The 10,887-nt window shown below is 48.6% G+C and overlaps 1 protein-coding gene across 3 annotated transcripts in view; it reads left to right on the plus strand.

The window, feature by feature from the left end:
• The window catches only part of PEX14 (peroxisomal biogenesis factor 14), a 150,951-nt gene that overhangs the window by 129,616 nt on the left and 10,448 nt on the right, over positions 1 to 10,887 (plus strand). For all 3 annotated transcript variants that reach the window (XM_032300357.1, XM_032300359.1, XM_032300358.1), the window contains one exon: positions 9,731 to 9,816. In XM_032300357.1, the coding sequence (XP_032156248.1) occupies positions 9,731 to 9,816 (86 nt within the window). The remainder of the gene's footprint in view (positions 1 to 9,730; positions 9,817 to 10,887) is intronic.

Below are 10,887 nucleotides of genomic sequence, written 5' to 3' on the forward strand. Positions count from 1 at the left end.
GCCTTTTTATTTTCTTAACATTACCTTTTGAAGAGCACACAATTTTAATTTTGATGACATATATTTGTCTTTTTGTCCTTTTACGATTCATGGTTTTTGCATCCTAAGAAGCCTTTGTCTATCCCAAGGTTGAAGAGACTTTCTCCTATATTGTCTTCTGGGAGACACTGTCTCACTCTGTCACCCAGGCTGGAATGCAATGGCCTGATCTTGGCTCACTGCAACCTTTACCTCATAGGCTCAAGTGATCCTCCTGCCTCAGCCTCCCAAGTAGCTGGGACTACAGGTGTGTGCCACCACACCCATCTAATTTTTGTATTTTGTGGAGAGACGGGTTTTCACTGTGTTGCCCAGGCTGGTCTTGAGTTCCTGGGCTCAAGCAATCTGCCTGCCTTGGCCTCCCAAAGTACTGGGATTATAGGTGTGAGCCACTGCGCCTGGCTTATAGTGTTAGTGTTTATTTTTAGGTCTGTGATCTATTCTTAGTTAATTTTCATGAATGTTATGAGGTAAAGGTCAAGGTTCATTTCTCCCCATATGAATATCCAGTTGTGCCTGTACCTTATGTTCAAAAGATTATCTTATCCCCATTGAGTTACATGTCTCTTTATAAAAAATCAACTCACTATATGTGCATGAGTCTGTTTCTAGATCTCTCTTTTAAAAAAATCATTAAAAAAAAAGAAAGCCACTGAAGTACACGTTATATGTCATACAAATCATCCATTGCAAGTATACAGTTCAATGACTTTGAGTAACTTTACCTAGTGATGCAGCTGTCACCATAAATCAGCTTTAGAGTACTTCACCTCCCCAATAAGATCCTTTGGGCCCATTTACTGTTAATCCCTGTTCCCACCTCTAGCCCCAGGCAACCACTAATCTCCTTTTCATCATTATAAATTTCCCCTTTTCTGGACATTTCAGGTAAGTGGAATCAGAATATGTGATCCCTCGTACCTGGCTTCTTTCACTTAACCTGATGTTTTTGAGGTTCATTCATATTGTAGCATGTATCAGTACTCATTCCATTTTATCATGGAATCGTATTCTGTTTTCCGACGATACCTCACTCTCATTTTGTCCATCAGTCCACCAGTCGATGGACATTTAGATTGTCTCCAGTTTTGGCGAAGATGAGTAATGCTGCAAAGAACATCTCTGTGCAAGTCCTGTGTGGACATACATCTTCATTGCTCTTGGGTAGATATCTAGGAGTGGATTGCTGGATGTGATAGTTTTCTGTTTCTGGATCCTTCTTAATTCTTTTCTTTCTAATTAGTTTTTGGAAGTATAATTTACATGCAATAGATACATCAATTTTAAGTATACAGTCAATGAGTTGTACAAACAAGTAGTAACTCATTTAACTCCTATAACCAACATTACAGTCACAATATAGAAAATTTCCATCACCACAGAAAGTTTCTTTGGTCCCTTTCTGTCATCCTTTTCCCCTGCCTCTGGTTCCTGTTAACCACCAGTCTCTGCTCTGTCACTGTAGTTCCTTCTGCCTTTTCAAACATCTGGTATAGGCTGGGCACGGTGGTTCACACCTGTAATCCCAGCACTTTGGGAGGCTGAGGCGGGCGGATCACCTGAGGTCAGGGATTCAAGACCAGCCTGGCCAACATGGTGACTTCTCTACTAAAAATACAAAAATTAGCTGGGCATGAGTGGCATGCACCTATAATCCCAGCTATTTGGGACGATGAGGCAAGAGAATGGCTTGAACCTGGGTGGCGGAGGTTGCAGTGACTTGAGATTACGCCACTGCACTCCAGCCTGGGTGACAGAGAGAGACTCTGTCTCAAAAAATAAAAATAAAAATAAATAAAAATAAAACATTTCACATAAATGGAACCATATAGTATGTAGACTTTTGTGTCTGGTTTCTTTACCATAATGCTTTTGAGATGGGTTCATGTTTTTTATATGTGTATATACACATACACACACATATTTATATAAATACATATAATTATGTACATATATAATTTATATATGTATTTCTATATTATATATACACATATATGGTATATATTTGGAAAATGCATATAAAAGGAATGAACTATTTATGTCAATATTTTGATTATGATTCATGGTTTTTGTATCCTAAGAAGCCTTTGTCTATCCCAGGGTTGAAGAGACTTCCTCCTATATTGTCTTCTAGGAAGTTTTAGTGTTAGTTTTTTGGAGACAGCATCTCACTCTCTTGTCCAGAGTATATTTATTATATATTTATATACATATGTACACAAATATACGTAACTTTTACATATATATAAATATGTATATTTATATATTTTTCTTTAAAGGGCCATATTTTAGACTTTGTGAGCCACATGTCTCTGTCACGTTTTCCTTCTCACCTTTTTCCTCTTCTCCCTCCATCCTCTCTTTTTCCTCTTTCTCCTCCTTCTTCTTCTTCCTGTTCTTCTTCTCCCTTTTCCATGACCGCAATTCTTTAAAAAGTTAATAACCAGGATGGGTGCAGTGGCTCACGCCTGTAATCCCGGCATTTTGGGAGGTCAAGGCGGGCAGATATTTGAGGTCAGGAGTTTGAGACCAGCCTGGCCAACATGGTGAAACCCCATCTCTACTAAAAATACAAAAATTAGCCAGGCATGGTAGCGGGTGCCTGTAATCCCAGGTACTTGGGAGGCTGAGGCAGGAGAATCACTTGAAACCGGAGATAGAGGTTGCAGTGAGCCGAGATTGTGTCACTGCATTCCAGTCTGGGCAACAAGAGTGAAACTCCATCTCAAAAAAAAAAAAGGCTAAAGTAGGATTGGCCAACTGGCTGTAGTTTGCTGACTTCTGTTGCTCCACGTACCACAATTTGTCTGTCTGTGGACCAGTTGGTAGTCATCTGGCTCACTCCCAGTTTGGGACTATTATGAGTAAAGCTGCTGTGAACAGTCGTGTATAAATGTGCACGTATGCTTTCATTTCCTAGGAGTGGAATGGCTTAGTCACTCTTTATGTGCACATATACTTTCATTTCCTAGGAGGCAGAATGCCTTAGTCACATGTTAGGTACATGTTTAGCTTTAAAAGAAACTATCAAGCTATTTCCCAAAATGATGGTAGCATTTGTATTTCCGTCAGCAATATGTAAGAGAGAGTTGCTCCAAATCTTTGTCAATGCTTGATAGTCTCATTTTGGAGTTTAGCCATTCTAATCTGTTATGTAATAGAACCTTATTGTACAGCACTTTTAATTTATATTTCCCTAATGACTAATGACATCAAGCATATTTTCATGTGCTTATTGGCCATTCACATGTCTTTTATAAAGAGTCTTTTCTAATCTTATGCCCATTTTAAAAGCCACTTTTTCATTTTATTATTGAATTGTCAGAGCTCTTTATATATTCTAGTTATGAGTTCTTTATCAGATGTATGTTTGGCAGGTATTTTCTCCCACCCCATGGCTTATCCCTTCATTTTCTTGAGAGTGCCTTTTGAGAAGCAAAAGCTTTAAATTTTGATGGTGTCCATTTGAGAGCATTTTTTCCCCTTTTGTTTCATGCTTGCTTAAGATGTTTTTGCCTACCCCAAGGTTGCAAAGATTTTCTTCTATGCTTTCTGTTTTCTTATAGAAATTTTATAGTTTTTGCTTTCTTGTTTAGGTGAGTTAATTTTCGTGTATGCCATAAGGCGTGAGTCAAGGTTCATTGTTTTTCCTTTGGACAACCAGTTGTTCAGCATGACTGTTACAAAAATTATCCTTTCCCCATAGAACTACTTTGGCCTCTTTGTCAAAATCAGTTGACCATGTAAGCATGGGTCTATTTCTGGACTCTTCTGACTTCTTAACAGCTTAATCAGAGTTCATTTTTTAATCTATGGAGAGGAGATATAGATATGCTCTCAGTGTCCTTCCTGCCTAAAGATGGCACTGCTAATAGCATCATAGCCCACGAGAAGTGGAAAAGATAGTCTTTCATGGGATGTATGTGTGAACACAGACTTTGCATTTTCCAACACAACTACCACTGGGCTATTGTGGTGCCTTTTGCCATCAGGCTGCCAGGTACTTCTGTTCAGAGCAGAGACGATCTGTTTTTGTTGCTGCTCTCTAGGCCTGTCTTTCTGCCCACTGCCAGCCAGCCACAGCCATGTGCTTCAGGGCCCACCCCGCCCCCAGGCTGAAGCCAGCCCTCCTCAGCCCAACCAGGCACCCCCTGCCCCCCACCCTGCCTCTTCGCACGTGTGCTCTCTACCTCTGTGCTATATAGCAAGCACTGATTTGGTGTGTTGGCTTTATTCCAGGACCTTACTGAGAGTGAGCCTGTCTTGTCATTTAATTTTCAGGGTGGCTTCTGAGTGAAGCCGATGGGCTGATGTGAGAAGCTAGAGACACTGCTGAATGGAGTCATGGCTCCAACCCTGATGAGCCTAGAGGGGACCTCACTGGGCTGGCCCCGTTTCTGCCACTGCTTTGCCCATGCTTGGGCTGCCAGCCCCCACAAGGACATGAGAGTTCTCTCCCTCATGTCAGCTAGCATATCACTGGAGCGCATGTCTCGGCAGCATGGTTTCATGACAGCTTTCAGCTCTGTATTGGTGATGAACGTTTACTGGATTGCAGGATTTCCATGGTGTGCGTCAGTCTGTGACTTGGTGGTTTCAGGCTCAACACTGTCATCTTGTATGCACAAGTCCCGGTCCTGGGCATGTGTTCTTAGTTGATGATGTTTGTTCTCACCTGTTAGGTGAGAATTTGGCTGGTGGAGGTATTGTTAAAGAAACAATCATGTTGGTTTTGTTGGTGTTCAGTGAATAGTTGGGAGCTGTGGGGATGCAGCTCTCCTGCCTTCCCTCTCTACCATGGTGTTACCCAAACTGGAGCCTTTGCGCAGGCTGACCTCCATGGAGCCCGTCAGAGCTTAAGCTAGTTCATGGAGACCTTGGAAGGTTGAGTTTTGAAGAGCTCCATGCCCTTTTCTCTACAGCAGTTTGTCCCCTGACCTCATTGCAGCCCACAGCGCCACAGCATAGAGGCAGTCCCAGGAAGGCCCGGGTGTATGGGGTGAGGATTGCCACCACAGATGCCCGTCTCTTCAGCCTTCACTAAGATGCCAGGGCTGTGGTACTGGTGAGGAACCCCTGCCATGCAGCTAGGGCTCAGGCCCTTCCTGCTGGGAGGTGCTGTAGACAGCTGGACTCTGAGTGAGAGTTAAGATATCTCCTGTTCTTAGGTTCTTTGGGGCTAGCAGAGCCCTGCCACCTTCAGTCAGTGCTTGATAAGAAGTGAAAAATGTCCCTGAAACCCCCTGGCTGGAGGTGGCACCAGGGTTTCTGACCCTAGGCTTGTTGCCCACTCGCTACCTCGTCTGCCTCGTCTGCAGGGCAGTCTGGTCCCTGCTTCCAGAGTGGAGACTCAAAGCATTTAACAAGCCCACGCATTGTCTGTCTTTTCTTCCCAACTTGAGAAGAATGACTGCCCCATCTTCGGCCCTTGTCTTTAAACTCTGGACATTCGGGGAGCCTGGCGATGGAAGGCTGTGCCCCGGGCGCCCTGCTCTCAGTTCCCTCACAGGGTCTGCACTGGACTTGGGAAAAACAGGTCCTGGGTTGGGTAGGGGAGGACTGGAGGTGGTCGTGGCTGGGAGTTTGAGCTAGTGTGGACCGTGCTGGTGTTTGCAGTAGCCTGGTCTGTTACCCTCTGAGAGCCACACAGTGGGTGGGAGTCATCTTGATCTGAGTTTTTCTCTTTTTTCTTTTTGCCACAAGACAGAATTGTATCACACATCTCCAAAACGAGTAAAATGGCATTTCAGCTTCTTGTTTTTATAGACTCTCTGAACTTTAGGAAAGATCATTCTGGTCCCTTTTCATTAATAATGAAAACCAGGGGGCAATAAAATGTTCTTAGTGTGAGCATGGCAGGAACGCGCGCGGTGAGGGTGAAGGGTGAGGCTGCAGGACCACAGGTGTTTCTCAGGGCTGCAGGAGTGCAGAGCTCTGGAAAGTGGGGCAGCTGTTGGAGGTTTCTGGTCCTCATCCCGCACGCCAGCATCTGCTCAGCCTCAGCAGCCCAAAGGGCGCCCAAGAAGGCTGCACTTCTCATGGTGGGATGTTTGCAGGCAAGCAGAGGAATCCAGCAAACTCCAGGTACTGGTCAAGTTTTCAGCCCAGTCACAGCTGCTTTCTTGCCAGAGGCTTCATGGTATCCGAGAAGTGAATATGGTATTTGGGCCGTGGGCCCCATTCTGCACTTGTTCGGCCTGAGGATTTGGGCTCCACAGAGGGATGTTGCGAGCATGGATGAAAGCCCTCCCGAGCAGGGACTCAGAGAGAGCGGAGGGAACAAGTCGCCTTGTCTTCACTCTTTTCTCCTGAAAATGAACTTGCACTAGATGTTACGTTTTGCATCTCGAGTGCCGAGCAAGGCTGGCAGAAGAGGGGAGACAGAAGAGACGCCTGACTGGGACTCCCAGTGCCCGGCTCCCTGGGGTCAGGGTGAAAGGTCTGTCTACCTCAGTGGTCTCAGAGCTCCTTGTGTAATGAGGGTGATTTGTGTTGGGTGGGGGTACCCACCATCAGGCGGAGCAGCGCTGTTCCCTTCCCATGGCCGTTTCTCAGACACCAAGTGTCACTGCGCCACCTGGGAAGGGAGTGGGGAAGTCTTTGCCAACCATCACACAAATCCCGGAACCCATAAAAGAATAGATTGATAAATTTGTATAAAAACCTCTGCATGCTACCAAACATTAGCAGAGTCAAAAGAAAAATCAACCAGAGAAGATGTTTGCGATGCAGATCACAGACAACAGGCTAATATCCCTGCTCCATAAAAAGTCTCTCTAAAGTAACAAGGGAAAAGAAATCAAGTAGAAAAGTGGAGCGCATACAGTACACCAAAAGGGAAATGCTGATGAAAACGTGCTCAATCCTCACTCAAAATGAGATCAATGCAAATTAGAACTAGAGTGAACTTCTGCTTTCCTGCTGTGGTACTGGCAGGAATCTCTGTGTTTGAGTCGTGCGTTGTGTGGGTGCAGCCGTGGGGAAGCAGGCATTGTGCAGGGGCTGAGGGTGAATTATTGGCCCCATGGAGGCAGCGTGGCAGCATTTCTCAAAACTGCAAATGCACAGGCCCTGGGACCAGCCTCTGGGAGTTCTGAGGTTCACGTGTGCGCACGTCCCCGGTGGGAGATGGCACATGTGCATGTTGATGGCAGCGTGGTGTGCAGTAGTAGAAAGTTGGAAATGAGCTGAATGCCCATCAGAGGGCAGGTGACGTGAAATATCCTGCAGCTATAGGAAACAAGATTGAGAGATGTGGAAATGCGAAGGAAGAGAAGACCTGTGCCACTTTAGATGTGCACACAAACTCTCCGGAAGGATAAATGTAAGACTACTAATGGCTGTCGGTGGTGGGGAAGCCTGTTTGTCATGGACTGACCTGTGCTATTTGATGTGTAAACTGTATGCGTGTTACCGATTCAAAAAGTGTAAAACAGAAATGGGAGTTAGGGACTGAGGGAGAGGCCATATGTTGATTACAGTTTTGGGACTGAGATTCCAGGCCTAGGACATATTGGGGAATCTGGCATGGAATCTGCAGGCAGGGAGGGAGTGTGGTGGCCAAGGAGAGACTCCAGGCCCCTCCAGACCTGTCCTCTCTGCCCCCTGAGAGCACCATTCAGCAGCCCCGGGGAAGGGTTGTCTCTTGTCCACTCGGAGGTCTTTGCACCTTGGATCCTCCTGGTTGGCTGTGTGCCAGCAGCCACATCGTGCTCTGACCTGAAAAAAAGAACGGGTCCTCTCCTCCACTCTGGTCATGAAACACCAAGGCATGGCAGGTACCTCTGAAACTTACAGGCATAGGTGAGAAGTGAGGGCAGAAATCTCTCAAGCAGCAAGAGCTTCGCTGGGCCATGTTGACGCTCCATCTGAGAGTTCAGAATACTGCTGTTCTCCCCTCTCCCCCTTCCTCCTGAGTAAGCAGCACACCGCAGGGCTCCTTCCAGGTAACTCTCCACTGGCGCTGTGATCGCCTTCCCCTCCTTATGGCAGATTCCTTTGGGGGGAGGCAGAGCACCCACCAGGTGGCCTGGAGATGGCAGCTCCAGAAAGGTGTTCACAGTGGAGACAGGGCCCTCCTGCGTGCCTCAGAGGATCAGATGAGGTGTGGACATGGGAGCACTTTGTGAACTGTACGTGGGAAAGTGTAAAGGTAGAAACTCCGCCCCGCCAACTGGAATTGCATTCAGGAGGGCACTTTGGTATGTGCCATTCCAAAGAGAACCGGGGCTGGGCACAGTGCTGTGTGCCTGTAGTCCAGCTGCTTGGGAGGCTGAGGCGAGAGGATTCCTTGAGTCCAGGAGCTCTGGGCTGCAGTGTGCTGTGCAGATGGGGGTCTGCACTAAGTACTGCATCAATATGGGTGACCTTCTGGAGCAGGGACCACCAGGTTCCCTAAGGAGGTCGGAAATGGAGCCAGTCAAAACTCCCATTCTGATCAGCAGTGGGACATGCCTATAAATCGCCACTGCATTCCAGCCTGGGCACCATAGCAAGAGCTCAGCTCTAAAACAATTAATTAATTAATTAATACAAATAAAGATGCCGGGGCCAGGTGCTCTCCTCTGTGCAGACTGGCTCTCTCCACAGCAGCAGCTAGGTGGTCTCCTGCGACAGTGCTCCACTCCCTTCCTGCCCTCTGTGCTGGTCCCAGTCCCTCTCCACGTCCGTGGACCCTTGTAGCAGTCTCACCCCAGCTCTCCTTCCTCTGTGGCCCCCACTTCTGGCCACCCTCAGGGCCACTCCAGCGCTGCTCTCCAGGGCCATGGCACACCCTGACTCCCATTGCTCATGGAAGAATATTCAGCTTCCTTGAACACACGGTCCACCGGGCCCCACCTTTCCCTCTTTCCTGCCCTACCCCGGCCTCCACTGCACCTGCAGCTTCCTTGGCTCCTGTCCCCTCTCCCCAGCACTCTGCTCTTGGGGTTCTCTGGGCCACAGCAGCTCTCCTCTTCCATCAGGCCCAGGGTGCTCACCTGTCTGCACCCACCTAGCGTCTCCCCTTGCGCTTGCTCCCCTCCAGCCCCCAGGTGCCTTGGGGCTCCTCCACGGCCCTGCCCACTCCTGCCCCCCCCACCACCCCCATCCCTTTGTGATAGTTGTTCTCACTCTCTGAAGTCTTGCTTGGTCATTTGGAGACTTGGGTTTTCTCTCCCCTGGCTCCAAGTGAGACAGGGCCGGCAGGTTTATTTTATCACAGTCCACCCTGGTGCCCCCAACCAGTGTACCACGGTTCCCCTCCGCACTTCGCTGAGGCCCTGCTTGGTTCTGCTATGGCCCCCAGCTATAGCAGGGCATATGTGGGTGTATTTATGCTCCTCCAAATGTACTCACATTATCCTCTCTGGATCTTGTTTCTGAGGTAGAGACCATGCTGTCGGTCTTCATATCACCTCTGCCACCTGACTCCCCAGTCAGAGCTTAGCTCACTGCTAGATACCTCACCCACAGCCTGCCATCAGGGTTGGGTGACTGGCATCCTTTGTGTTCCAGCTGAGGCAGTGGGAACAGGAGGGGTCAGAGCCGAGCTGCTGCTGTTGTGATGATCATGTGCTGCCTTCCTGCAGCAGAGTGTCCCACTTGCTCATCGTTGGAGGCAAAGAGACTGCCACTGAGGCCCGTGTGCCAGTCCGCACCCGGGGAAGTCTGTCATCTGCCCTTTCTAACCCTCCTCCTCTTCCGCCTGCAGGCCCCGCAGGCTCCCGATGGCGAGATTACGGCGCCCTGGCCATCATCATGGCAGGCATTGCATTTGGCTTTCACCAACTCTACAAGGTGAGTCTCCCCCAATGGCCGTGGGTGCTGTGCGCCTGCTGCCCTGTGGCATTCAACCCCCTTTCACTGGCTCCTGGGTGGAGGCACTGCCATGCTCCGCCCTGGAGCTGCTTGGCAGTGAGTGGCTGTGGTAGAGGTTGGGGTTCACGGCTGAATCGAGGTCCCTTTTCTCCAGTGCTCAGCAGGCGCCACCCAGCTATCTGCTTGCAGGGGCATTGTCAGGTTGTCCCTTGCCAGCCTGTGCCAGCCACTTAGAGTAGTGCCCGTACAGGAAAGCTGTGCGAGAAGTTTTAAGAGACAGAAATACATAATGGCAAAGAGCATGGACACTGGGCCAGCTGCTGCTGAGCCCTGCCCCTGCCCCTCAGGAGCTTGGTGAGCGCAGGCTCTAGTCTCATCTGTAAGATGGGAATGACAGTCCCCACCTCACGAGGTTGTCGTGAAGACCCAGAGAGTCAGTGCTCCCTTGTAGAGGCTCAGAGCCATGCCTGGCACATGGAAGTGCTTTATATACCATTGTCCCGCGTGGCATTTAAGAGCAGCAGAAACTCTGTCTCTATCAAAAAAATACAAAAATTGCTGGGCGCGGTGGCTCAAGCCTGTAATCCCAGCACTTTGGGAGGCCGAGGCGGGTGGATCACGAGGTCAACAGATCGAGACCATCCTGGTCAACATGGTGAAACCCCGTCTCTACTAAAAATACAAAACATTAGCTGGGCATGGTGGCGCGTGCCTGTAATCCCAGCTACTCAGGAGGCTGAGGCAGGAGAATTGCCTGAACCTGGGAGGCGGAGGTTGTGGTGAGCCGAGATCGCGCCATTGCACTCCAGCCTGGGTAACAAGAGCGAAACTCCGTCTCAAAAAAAAAGAAAACGCCAGGCGTGGTGGCTCACGCCTGTAATCCCAGCACTTTGGGAGGCTGAGGCGGGTGGATCACAAGGTCAAGAGATCGAGACCATCCTGGTCAACATGGTGAAACCCCGTCTCTACTAAAAATACAAAAAATTAGCTGGGCATGGTGGCACGTGCCTGTAATCCCAGCTACTCAGGAGGCTGAGGCAGGAGAATTGC

The sequence above is a fragment of the Sapajus apella genome, unplaced genomic scaffold, assembly GCF_009761245.1.
Source record: "Sapajus apella isolate SASKATOON/1434 unplaced genomic scaffold, GSC_monkey_1.0 scaffold43, whole genome shotgun sequence".
In the NCBI taxonomy this organism is placed as follows: domain Eukaryota; kingdom Metazoa; phylum Chordata; class Mammalia; order Primates; family Cebidae; genus Sapajus; species Sapajus apella.